The sequence below is a fragment of the Cydia amplana genome, chromosome Z, assembly GCF_948474715.1.
Source record: "Cydia amplana chromosome Z, ilCydAmpl1.1, whole genome shotgun sequence".
NCBI classification, from domain to species: Eukaryota; Metazoa; Arthropoda; class Insecta; order Lepidoptera; family Tortricidae; genus Cydia; species Cydia amplana.
Window position 1 is genome coordinate 38231175 of NC_086096.1, and position 13853 is coordinate 38245027.

The 13853-nt window shown below is 41.6% G+C and overlaps 1 protein-coding gene across 1 annotated transcript in view; it reads left to right on the plus strand.

The window, feature by feature from the left end:
* Positions 1 to 13853, plus strand: part of LOC134660709 (serine/arginine repetitive matrix protein 1-like) — a 43817-nt gene that overhangs the window by 829 nt on the left and 29135 nt on the right. The window contains exons 2-3 of the mRNA XM_063516491.1: positions 2931 to 2994; positions 4301 to 5712. Of these exons, the coding sequence (XP_063372561.1) occupies positions 2955 to 2994; positions 4301 to 5712 (1452 nt within the window). The 5' untranslated portion in view covers positions 2931 to 2954. The remainder of the gene's footprint in view (positions 1 to 2930; positions 2995 to 4300; positions 5713 to 13853) is intronic.

The following is a 13853-nucleotide window of genomic DNA, read 5'->3' on the forward strand; positions in this document are numbered from 1 at the left end:
ACTAAAACTAGCGACCCGCCCCGGCTTCGCACGGGTTAATAATTATACATAAACCTTCCTCTTGAATCACACTATCTATAAAAAAAAACCGCATCAAAATCCGTTGCATAGTTTAAAAGATCTAAGCATACAGACAGACAGACAGCGGGAAGCGACTTTGTTTTATACTATGTAGTGATGCTCACAAGTTATAAGAAGGGTGTTCTATAGTTTTTACAAAGACAAGCTCAATCACAAAAGTTACATTAGAATGAAGGCTCAATACAGTGCCGGCCCGAGCCCTTGATTAGGGTAGAGCGAAATCGGGTTTTGCCGCCCTTCATTGAAGTTATCAAGCATATTTTCCACCCCCCCTCCCCCCCCTTTCACGCCACACTCGCGTCTTTAAAAACTTTTTTTTTCTCATTTGCCATTTTGGCGCCCCCCATGCCATACGGCGCCTAGAGCAGCCGCTCCACTTGCTCTACCCTAGATCCGGCCCTGGCTCAATAGCAACATTTTCTTGGTTCTCGGATTGTTTCTGTGCAACTCCCAAGTAACAAATTGACATACAAACTTATGTATATTGTGGATCCTCTTGTTTAATAAAATGATGGGGCCTGACAAAAAAAATACCTAATGTGCTCAGCGAATTCTAGCGCTTAGATTTTCTGACAAGACAAGCCATTTCTTATCGGCAGTGGTTTGGTATTTATACTGTTATGCTGTATAACTTATCTTCATTCTTTAGCAGGCTAACTTCACACACCTTACTTAATTCAGTAACTGACGACAGAAACACAGCTATAGCTCTTCACACCTTACTTAATTCAGTAACTGACGACAGAAACACAGCTATAGCTCTTCACACCTTACTTAAATCAGTAACTGACGACAGAAACACAGCTATAGCTCTTCACACCTTACTTAATTCAGTAACTGACGACAGAAACAAAGCTATAGTTCTTCACATCTTACTTAAATCAGTAACTGACGACAGAAACACAGCTATAGCTCTTCACACCTTACTTAATTCAGTAACTGACGACAGAAACACAGCTATAGCTCTTCACACCTTACTTAAATCAGTAACTGACGTCAGAAACACAGCTATAGCTCATCACACCTTACTTAATTCAGTAACTGACGACAGAGACACAGCTATAGCTCTTCACACCTTACTTAAATCAGTAACTGACGACAGAAACACAGCTATAGCTCTTCACACCTTACTTAATTCAGTAACTGACGACAGAAACACAGCTATCGGTTAGACATGGTAGAGATATCAGCATCTCACTGTTACATGAATTTAAACCACATAAATTATAAATAACATTATGGAAAATATTTTTATTTTTACACAATGTACTAGCTCGGTATATCAAAAGCGCTGGTGGCCTAGCGGTAAGAGCGTGCGACTTGCAATGCGGAGGTTGCGGGTTCGAACCCCGGCTCGTACCAATGAGTTTTTCGGGACTTATGTATGAAGTATCATTTGATATTTACCAGTCGCTTTTCGGTGAAGAAAAACATCGTGAGGAAACCAGACTATTCCCAATAAGGCCTAGTTTCCCCTCTGGGTTGGAAGGTCAGATGGCAGTCGCTTTCGTAAAAACTAGGGCCCATGCCAATTCCTGGGATTAGTTGCCAAGCGGGCCCCAGGCTCCCATGAGCCGTGGCAAAAATGCCGGGACAACGCGAGGAAGATGATGAAATTATAAATACGATGATAGAATTGCATTTAAACAACCTTGTTATTATTCACACAAAATATACCCTATGTTCTTGCTCGGGGCATAAACTATCTCCATACAAAGTTTTGTCCAAATTGGTTTAGCGGTTTAAGCGTGAAGAGGTAACCGATAGACAAACTTTCGCATTTATATTTGTAGGTATATATAGTATGGATATTAGTCGGGATTTTTTTACAAAGTGGCCCATTTTCATTGATCTCAAGTGTACTACAGTTTTCAGTATTGTCATTATACCAGGAAAATCTATATAATTATTAACCACATTAAAATGCCTGTTGTGCTTGTTTGGTCTATAAATACACTGTAACAGGATACACTCATCATTTAATACTCGTTTATGGAGCATTGTTACATCCACTTATACCTTCCTAGTCCCAATGTCCTTTAAAAAGGACAAAATCAAATAAAATTTCATCTTAATCGGTTCAGTGGTTAAAGTGTAAAGAGGTAACAGACAAACAGAGTTACTGGTCGCATTTATAATATTATTAATACCTATGGAAATAACACACTTTCTTATTACTATATCACTCTCTCACGCTCGAAGCGGAGCGATCGGCGGGGCGTGCAGTGTGGCGTCGGGCTCAGGAGTCATTTGAGCAGCGTGCACTAAGGCCACTACTATACGTTTGCATTTGTTTAACATGCACGCCGCACGCCCCGCCCCGTTGCACGCCCAACTCGAGCGTCCACTCAGGCCTTACACTAAGACAGGCAAGGCTAAGTAAAGAAAATGCAAGATAATGTGTAAAGAAAGGACGCTTAGCACGAGTAATTTCGTACATCGACCCGCCTGTTCCTATCTCTCCGTGCCCATGATGCCAACGGTCAATGCCTCTGTGCGAGCGAGACAGCAATACGACTATGCGCGTGAGATAGAGATAGTTACAGGCGCTATATACTACATACATACCTTGTCCGTACGAAGTTCATCGTGCTCATAGCGTCCTTATTTTAGTTACCAATCCTTATTTTCAACGAACTGCAACCCCATTAAGGTTCCGTCACGCAGGCGCGTTTTCCGGGCGGGGCGTGAGCGTTTTATATGTAAAAGCGGCGCGCTCCGCTCACGCCCCGCCTGTGTGACGGAACCTTTAGGGTTATGCACGTAGTTCGGATGAATTCGGCCACTTTTTTCGCTGCGTTATTTTATTTGCAACATGGCGCTTATATTTCTTTTCGCTTGTCACCCAGCCGCGTAGCCGGGGCCGTGTCAAGATGATGGTGGAGACCATTTTGGACTCCTCGCAGGACTTTGGTGAGTCTCCCAGCCCCATGCCCCATCCGCCATAAGATTTGACCACGCACCTTACTTTCTAACTGGACGTTCGTCAACTTAGAGGATATAATATAACCTAACGGAGTAGCCATTAACAAGTCTTCCTCTCTGTCGAAAATAGGCGGCCAATGGTCATACACAATGTATGGACTTACGTTTATCTGACATGGCTATTTTTACGGTACAGTACATAAATTACAGAAAAGGCGTCTCCGTTTGGTTATATCCTCCAAGTTCGTCAAGGCCATGCGGTCAGCAAACTTTTAGGGCCCACTATCGTCTTTTGAGCGTCGGCGTCTCGTCAGGGCTATGGAAAATGGTGTCGCTGCGCAGTTGCGCCAACGTTGCGTCGAGCACTGCACCTTAAATAGTTAACTTTACAACTATAGTGCGTCAAGCAAATCTTGTCAGTAGCAATGTACTGCAAATTAAAGTAGGGTAACACCATGTAACACTCAAAGGGCAGAATTGCGCTAAGAAAAGCAGCAATGTACATCGAACCAAAACGTGTTTATTTTTCCGCCCTTCATACGTCAGTTCGTGTGAATTATCATAACCTCAAATTTTAGTAATGTTTACCGTCAACGAGTATAATTGTACATTGTGGGCACCTTAGCTTTGCTTGAGGTCATGCATAATCTTGGTATTTAATGGTGACAGCAGAAATTTCTCTTGAAATAGAAACGATTCAGAATGTAAACAATAAGATGATGGCTGTCATTCACGATCCACATTCCACAGATAACACACAGATGACACGCGATTTTGGAATTATTCGAACACAGTGTTGCTAACCCGCGATTTTTCAAATTTGCCGCCTTTTACTACTGACAAGATTTGGTTGATCCAGTATATGTTGTACTTACAAGTTTAACATGTCTCTATGAACTGGCATTCGCTAAAGCTTTCTTTTGTCACCGTAAAATCAATTAACATGTTGTCGTCAACAATATTCGCTTTCAACTATTAGTAGAGTTAAACCAAGATAAGTCTGCGACGATTTTGATAGCACTGAGAGACACATGTGAGACACATGACACATGAGTTCTGTGTAGGTATTCGCACATTAGCTAAAGATCATCACTCAGAGACTGATTTCTGATTGCTTAGTAAACATCTTAAAACTTTTGTTAGTATGCTAATAGTGAGAGTCGTTAGTTTATTCAGCTGATATACGGGATGTATTTCTTTAGGTGTACTCGTCATCGGTGATCGATGCCGGTCGGGCACCTGTCATAATGACCCATTTTACGCAATCTTTTGATTTTGATATAACCTCTCCCAGGCATGTCCAACGGGGTGCTGCCACAATGGAAGCGCGAGCTCCTCCAGCGGCGCGCGGCGCGCGCCCGCCCCGCGCCGCCCTCCGCCCCCGCACCCCCGCCCGCGCCTCCACCGGAAGAAGACGAGGAGCTCCGCTACGGGCCTGGCATCGTCAAGCGACTCAAATCCCGATACCTGTCGCTTGCGCTCAGAGACGCCCCGAGGCGCAGACCATCAGTACTTAGGCGAGCTGCCTCCCTCGAGCATTTGTTAGATGAACGTCCCCCGCCCGCGCCCCGCCCGCAGCGACAGCGCCCCGTGTCGCTAGCACCCGCTTGCCCCGCCGCGATACCGCCGCGTCGCGATTCGGTTAAACGCGCCCGCTCAGTTGACGCTCTGAGCCGCTTGGAGCGCGAGGAACCGCCTCCGTCCCCGCCTCCGCCACCGCCTATCGCTCCGCGTCCGCCGGCTGTGCGGAACGCGCGCCCGCCGCGCCGCCCCGCTCCTTTACTACGCGAAACCGAACGCCCTCCGCCCGATGTCGTCAAATCTACACTCAGGAAGTTCGAATCCGCCCCGACTCGGCGAACAGCCCCCGCGGCGCGGGTGTCGGCTGTATTGCGGGGCTTCACGATTTCCACTTCAGAGCCAAATGACCGCTCGCCTAGCCCGATTACTGACGTGTCAATTATCGAGGACCCAGAGAGCCCTCAAGAGACTAAAACGGTCTCTAGAGCCGCTTTAGACGGGATAGCACAAGCCGGTTCAACAGTCAGGTATTCTTTCGAGGCTCCCAAGCGCGGATCGCATTTACCCTTAGTGTCCGCTTCAAATCCAGTGCTGCTAGGTCGAGCGAGGCTGTCGCCTTCTCCTCGCCGCGTTGGCGTCATCAGACCCATGCCAGCGCCGACGCTCGAGCGCTCCGTCTCCACTCCCGCCCCTCTGCCAGAAGACATTGACAAAATAGAAGTTCCCCGCATCGTGACTCCTCCACCTTCACCCATAGTGGAACCTGAAACGCCTAAAGAGAAGAAAGAAACGCCCTCAGCCTTGATCGAGCCTATACCTCGCTCTCCGCCCGAAGAAATAAAAGAAGTCATAAGCTTTACGCCCCCCCGCGTGATTACCCCGGAGCCTAAAATCGAAGAGATCGAAATCAAAACCCCTGAGCTCAAGACTCCCGAGCTGAACGGTCACGTAGAAAGGAAAACCCTTAAGACGTGGAAGAGTTTGGACGTGGAGAAAAAGGAGCCAAAGGAGAATGGAGACGTGAAGTCCTGGATAAGGGGGGGTAGTCCCGCGGCCGCGAGGAGGGGGCGGGTGCCGCCGCCCGCCGCCACCTCGGTGGTCTTCAACTTCTCTGGGAGGAAGGAGGTGCCGGATTACATTGAGAACGATGGAATCATTCTTCGGAATAAGCGGGACAAGATTAAGGTAAGATCTTTTTAAATGAGATTAAGGGTGATCGTCCATCTGACATAAACATAGCCTATAATAGAATTTACTCAAGTTAAACGCTCATAGATATCAGGTGGGCGCTTACCTTTAATGCTGAAATGGACTTCATAAGGCGGATCTCCATATCGGATGCGGATTCTCCGGCGTGCGAGCAGGGCATCGCTATATTCGCGATAGCGCTGTCACGCTCCAACACCGAAGTGTGATTTCGCATTAGTGTGATAAACCCCGTAAGTCATTTGAGAAAAGCACTCACGGACTGTGGGGTCTCAAACAAGCTGTTATGAGTCTGTTTCGACATATATATGATGACTGCAATGCGAGTTCGCACGTTTGTTTTTTAAAGTGTTCATTTTCAGGATTGATTAATCATAATCAGTTATTTCAAGATAAGAATTAAATTTGAATTAATCAACACATTATAACATTTATAGATATAACAAGCGTACAATTAAATAAACAACTACTGTAAAATAAGCTAAAAGTAAATCTATTTACCTATAAAAACCCCGTAGCATAAAAGTAACCAATTCACCTTTGTTTTGAAGAACAACTAATAATTGAATGTATAAAAAAGCCACTTCTTACTTCGTTGCAGTCGTATCCGATATCGGATCGGACAAACTGAACGCGATACACTGTATAAAAAAATGTAAATATTCAAATATATTTGGTCAAACCAACTTGTCAGACAGCAAGAACCAGGAAAACTATACTCATCCTTTTCTTTTGGGTGCTAGTACTAGTGTAAGACAAAGATAGTATGATTCTCTCTGTCTATGTTTGAAATGAGACAGTCCTTTGACAAACTATACCTATTCGCATTTCGCTTTCAACATTTATTAAAATGTAATTAGATCTGCCTCATGCTTTATCATTAGCTTCCGTGGCGACCTAGTAACGATATTGCCGCTGAATCATTATTGCATTGTTACGAGTGTTATAATTTATAAACTTGAGATATTGTTTATTCGACTCCATAAGTTTATAGCTAAAGAAGAGGCTTTCCATGTAGATTTTCGTACGTTGATGCCTGTTCCTATCTATGAGTTTGTATTTATTTATTCTATTTATTTTGTTTTTTATTTTTTTTATTACACAGAAGTTACAACTGGACTGTCATTTTACAACTTTATTGTTAAGGACAAAGCTCCACAAAACTACATTTGTTTGAATGTGGAGTCTTTCTAAATATACTTAAATTTATATTATCAGTAATAGGCTTACATTGGGACTTGGGAGTTATAATACATAAGTAGGTATGTCATGAATAGTCTATGGGGTAACCTTCTCTTATAGAGCTATAGAGTATTCAAGAGGTACCTTTTAAGTAGGGATGTAACGATACATGATTTTGCCGATACGATACCGATATTTAAAGTAAATAATCGGCGATACCGATATCGATAGCCTGGTAGTTAGTTAATAAATGAAATAAATAAATAATTATACCCTTTTTATGCATGAAACATACTTATGGTTAATAGACACTCGATTTTAAGAAGTGTGAAAAACTGAAAAATAAAAATAAGGATAAATATACAATTCCTATTAGCAAAATAGCACGATTATAGTAGCTTCACTGTTACGTTGAGTAACTAATATATCGTAGTAAACCTTACGTAAGTTTTGACACATCAAGTTAAAATGGAGGTAAAAAATTTCTTGCCCAATAAAATATCTTACTGGGGGTTGTTTACATTTTGTTATGATATCGGGTGTATTTAAATCGGCGATGCCGATATATCGGTCTGCCGATTATATCGGCCGATATATCGTATCGGTATCGTTACATCCCTACTTTTAAGACTGTTTTTATATCTACTGTATGTCGAGAACCGGGAATTTCCGGTTCCGGTACTGTATTTGTATAGAAAACCAGTACCGGGAGCACTCCCAGTAATCAAACATAAGGCAAAACGATTCGGCCAGTAAACTTTTCTTCTTAAATCTACGTTAAAAGATCGGTATAGACGGTATAACATTATAATTTAATTTATAGCTGATAGTTTGACATCGACTTTCGTAACACCACTTTCTTTGAATCGAAATATACATATCAATATTTATGTGTAGGAGTTATATAATGGACATGTTTTACTACATTTTTGTATAATAATTATAACTGTAATTTTCTAGTCAATTTCAAGACTACGATAATATCTGGTTTTATTTATTTAACATTTAAAATCATTCAATCGTTTTGCTGAGTATGATCTAGTTAACTGTAATAAATAACCTAATAATAAATTAAAGTGACGAATAAAACCATTCCAATTGTCCACGAAAACTGTGAGTAAAATGATGATTCTATTCTCATCATTTTTCGAAGAATAAAGCGAACCTTTGCGAACTGGTGTGGTGAAAAAGGGAATATCCTTTGGTCTGCTTGAATCATAATGACCTTTACTGGCTTAGTCAGGTGATCATATGTTCGACATTAAGTCGAATAACGGCACAAGTCGTGACATCGCCGTTCCGTGACGTCACAACGAGACTTGTGCTCAAGCAATGAGCGGAAAGATGGCAGATCTAACTGCTATTTCATGTCATAATCCTGGGGGCCAGTTTGACTCGTGAACCATCAGGTTGACATGGCCTAAGGCTAAGTAAAATACATTGCGTGCTGAATTATTTAGAAAGGAAGAAATAGAATGGGTAATAAAGTACAGATGTAGTGAATAATTGTATCCATCGTATTTTTCGGAAACGTTAAAATGAAAGATAATTCATTTGGGCCTATACTATTTAACTACCCGTAGAATATGTGCTTCTATCAAATGTGTACAGTGTATAATTTTGAGACTATTTCCCTATGCGAGTAAAAGTGAGCTAGGTATAGCAACCCCGATACCGTCGGGCGATCTCGGTCAAGTGTATACACTTGCATATAAACATTGGATAACTATATTACGCAAATGCTGACCGCGCGTTTACTAAAACAACTCTTAAGTGAACCTAGACCTTAAGTCAATGCAATAAGATTTATTGTCACTCAACGGTGTTGACGTATCTAGGGTATCGTCTTGGGTCGTCCCATTCGTTTTTCGTCAAGTTCTTAAATTAGTCCTATTCTGCTTTAGTCACCCATTCTACATTCGTCACAATCGTCAGTGGTTTTCAATGTAGAATGAGTGACGAAAGCAGAATAGGACTAATTTAAGAACTTGACGAAAAATGAATGGGACGACCCAAGACGATACCGTATCTAGAACGCGGATTTCAGGCAGGTAGATGCAATTATTTTATTTTCTTCACAATTGGTCATAATCATAAAGGTGTTATTAATTTATTATTTATTATAGGTAATATACCACTTAATTCGGGTGGTTGCCAAAGTAGGAACACGGTGGTTTTTAGGGTTCCGTACCCAAAGGGTAGACACAGGACCCTATTGCTAAGACTCCGCTGTCCGTCTATACTTTTTGTGCCGAAACTGACTGAAATAGCAAGACACGTTCGAACGTTTCCGTTAAAATACGAAGGAACATAATTATGCACTACATCTGTACATACATACATGTTTCCATTCTACAAATCGATGGCACCCAGTTAAGCCTTCAGCCAGTCTCTATTAATATCTTCCCTATTGAAAATGAAATTATACAATTCATGTTTTGACCCATTTGTTTTTCAAAACAACTACTCGTATGGATTTATTGTTAAACTGTGTTATCAAACACGTGTCTCGAGCTCACGAGGTGTGTTGACACAACACACACATTTTAAAAACAAACACAGATGGGTCATAACCAATATTTAAAACAATACATCGATACTTAACACATTCAGTGCCAAAAACCCGACTACAATCGGGTATTTTATGATTTCGTTCCCAGGCCGGACGACCCGATAGTCGGGATCGTGGTACTACAGCTTTATATGACGAAATTTTTGTGGTGTAGCGCGGGTGTCTTGTTTGGCTGGGTGGCAATGAATGTGTTAAAGCAGGCGTGGCTCACTCCGCGATTTCGTCGTGTCGCTACAAGTACATGCAGCCCACACCAATTTTGGTGTTTAGGCATAGTAGTTGCCGCGCACCGCAACGGAACGGACGTCTGTCGTAATAGACGCGTTTTATTAGATAGTGAACCTTCTGTACCTAGTACTATTCTTTATTCTGTGCTTAAAGTAAGCTAGCTAAGCATGAAGTAATTTGTACATTGGACCCGCTCTATCTCTGTCGCTCGCACGTAATTATGTTGCTGTCCCGCCCATTGATGACGGCGGTCAATGACTCTGTGCGAGCGGTACAGCAATATTACGCCCGTGCCCGTGCGATAGAGAGAAGAACAGTCGGGTCAATGTACGATAATCTTCGTGCTACTTTAGTTAGTTTGCTACACTATACGTAATTATGTTAGATCTGGGCGCCTGGCAGCTGTTCATCGGTGGATTGTATTCTTTTGCTTCTTAACGAATTACTAAAACGGTCTGGTGTCAGGTGTCGGAGAGAATCATACTGTGAAGTCTTACGCTATTACTAGCATCCAAAAGAAAGGGATGAGTATAGTTTTGTTCATATTTACTGACAAATTGAGTTTGCCATACTATAGATAAAGTATTTTCCGCTCCGCACCGCGCCGTCTTTACCGAATTGCAATTCGCCGCGCGCGCAGGGCCAATTTCTCCGATACCTAAACTTTCACCCGATAGAAAACTACGTATCCGTTGCGCAACCGATATGTGCGTGTCAAAAGTCAGGTGTAACTATTATGGCGGTGTTAACTTGTTTTGACGATGTTTTATTAATTCATGATTTTTTATGAAAAAATACTTTTTATTATATAAAATACAAATAAAATTAACCGGGGTTAAAGGACAAGCATTCCGCCGCTGAACTGCTATAGAGACCTGTTGGACCTGGTACGGTCAAGGAATTTAGCGTCAGTACCATTTCGTACCTGGTCACAGCGACAGTAGTATGAGGTCCCTAGCTACTTTCGTATTGAATGCCACTGTGACAAGGTAGGAAATGGCACGGAAATAAAATTCTTGACCTATAATAGCCTCCTAAGGCCCAAGGTCCTACATATAGTACTTCTTCAGTTCGATGAAATTTAAACCATATTCAATTGGAACCGAGTTGCATTTTTTTGTTTTGTTAAATTTTCAATCAAATAAGAATCTCTATTCCCCGCACTATATACGTTCAAATTTCAGTGGCAAATTTTGGGATTTCATTTGTATTGTTGGGCCTCAGGAGGATAGAACGGACGCCCTCCCATTGACTCAACAACTCAACGGTAAGCGTTAGACCCATGAATCTAGTATTTTAGCTGGATCAGGCATGAGGGGTGGGGGGAAATGACCGAACGGGATAGTCTTATGTATCTTTCAGTAGGAGTAGCAGCGAAAGCGCTATTATTGTTTGGCCTTAGGATTCTACCATCTATGGTTAGACCAATGAACGGGTATTTTGACCCCGACATTTTTCCCACGCACCAAATAAAAGGAAAATAATTAGATGTGAAGTTCATGAACGTACAATTACAATTCTCGAAGGGAAAATGGAGCGAGATTGAACTTGCGATCCAACCGGTTTATATAACTGAGATCGCTAGTTAATAGGGTGGGGGGGGGGGGGGGGGCTAAGGAACAATTATACTACATTTTCATAGATAAGATATTTGTTGTGACTTTATCCTGACCATAATTTGCTGTTTTTCAGCGCATCGTAGTGTTTTATGATTTATGATATGTGTAGATAAATTTCGTTATCAATATTATCATTGACTTGCAAGATTATATTAAATTGTTACGGCGTTATTCATAAACGTCTACCAAATCCAACCTAAATGACAGTTGACAGAAGCCATTGGCAATCGTTTGTCCCTATCTGTTCTAACATTTGTGTCTCATAGAAAAATACTGAATTTGACAGAGATTTGCTTTTGTATACTTTTATCATAATATCATTGGTAGAAAATGCATATTCTACGGAATGTTCAGTACCTACCCCTAGTGTAAATTTCATTCGATAGTGCGACATGCATGACGTACGCGTTTGCGTTAAGTGTCATTTTGAATGGGATTTTGATTTACCAAAACGTCCGCGCTGTTCAAAATCCCATACAAAAAAAGACATATCGCAAACACGAACCCTCGTCACGCTATCGAATGAAATTTACACCAGGGGTTCTTAAAAAAAATGATGTTAGCTCGAATGTTGTGAGATTATACTAACATTGAAACATTAACATTAATTATTGATTATTAACATTGATTGATTCTTGTATTTTCAATGTTTTGATGTTAGCTGTCAGGAAAGTAGATGACGTCACTCGCGTTTGTCAGAGCGTGTCACTGCCGCTGTCGTGATTTATGTGATTTTGAGCGAGACAGGCGGCCGGCAGAGCGAGAAATTAATATTTAACCCTTTCGGCGACTAAAATGTGCCCTATCGCGAATAATACAAGCAAATAAGTACGTATTCTTCATTCTTTATTGCACCATGGTAATTACAGTCAGCAGCGGAAGTTGCTAAGCGGGCGAGGTGTTCAAAATGATCTTGACGAGACTTTATTGTTAAGAGAATAAGAGCGTAACAAGAAGTTAAAACCGTATAAAAAAGTATCTCATGGACCCGGAACGAGTATGGCAATTATTGATTGTAGAAAGGTTCAAGAGTCTGTCTAACTTGAACAGAACGAAGTGTCATTGCAATAATTCTGTCTCAGCTAATTCTGAATATACTTCTTCATACATAATTCGTTTATAATCATGTGTTACAAAAGGTCTTACAAAGACCTTTTTACGGCTAGTGTTCACATGAACCCTGTGTAGCAATATACTTTACGTCACCCTAGGCCCGTAGAAAATCTCACTTCCTGGACAAGGCAAGACGTAAAACTTTAGACAAACCACGGGCGGTAATTCGTAAAGCCCCAGATCGCATATTTATTACAAACTGCGAACTGGAGCTTTCACGAATTCACCTCCGTAGGTATGTAGTGTACTATAACCATTATTATGCTAAACATTAAATGTAAACTATTTTTTATATAGCATGCAATGCAACATGACGCGGCCCGTCCAAGTATAATACATAAAAATTCACTTAAATAGTATTGAGACCCGCAAATCAAACATACCATTAAACATGTCAAAGAACTCTATAATATTTATGAAAATCAAGACACATATAGCCAGAGAACTTTCTCAAATAAATATATTACATTGATTGATTGTACCTACTACGAAACGTAACATGCGTCCCGCCCACTCGTTGTGTGTCCAATAGCTTGACGAGTACCGGAGATCCACAAAAATACTAGGACTATAGGGGGGAACATAAACTGTAGGGGGTAGCACTGGTGCCCCCTGATTATTGGCGCGAAGTTTATGCTTCTAATGTAGCCCACAAGATGGTAGAATTTACAATGCACAAGAAAACGTACATGATCAATAGAGGGCAACTGCTTTGGCTTGAAGTGTCAATGTATAGTTTATGTTTCCGATTCAGGCCACAAGATGGCTCCAACCCGCACGGGCCTTCCTCTCGCGTCGAATGCTCTATCTCTATAGTATTAAAATAAAAATCGGCCTTTTCAAGTTCGAAGGGTCGATCTTCGAATTTTAAACTTCACGCCATTTTCAAGTGACAAATTGGTTTGCCAGATTTTGTGGCTTTCTATAGAGAAGGGTCCTTATGCTTCATATGGTCAAGAAAAGGGTCCTAACTGGTGTATACATTCGTTACGAGAGCCCACTACTCGTGTCCGCCTTCAGAGAACGTCCCGCACTTGACCCCCATCGCCTTTCGCTTTCGATCGACGCGCGCGCATTCTTGGACATCTTTCTCCGAAAACTTGAACTCCACGGCGGAAAATCGACCCCGTCGCGTTGGCTGTAGGGTTGAAATTTGATTAGTGATAATTGTACCATCTGTCGACGTTAACTGATGGGGTTTAATGTATAAAGATATATCAGGTGTTAGCTTTGAGTGTTGAAGTTAGTACTTATATATGTATAGCTTATAGCAAAGCAAGTAGACATAATACACTATGTGTAAAGTAAAAAAATCACCTTGGTTGCTGCGTTTGAAGAGTCCATTTAGTCAAATGAGGAACCTCTTAAATTGTTTATACGGAACACAAATGTGGCTTTCCAGTAGA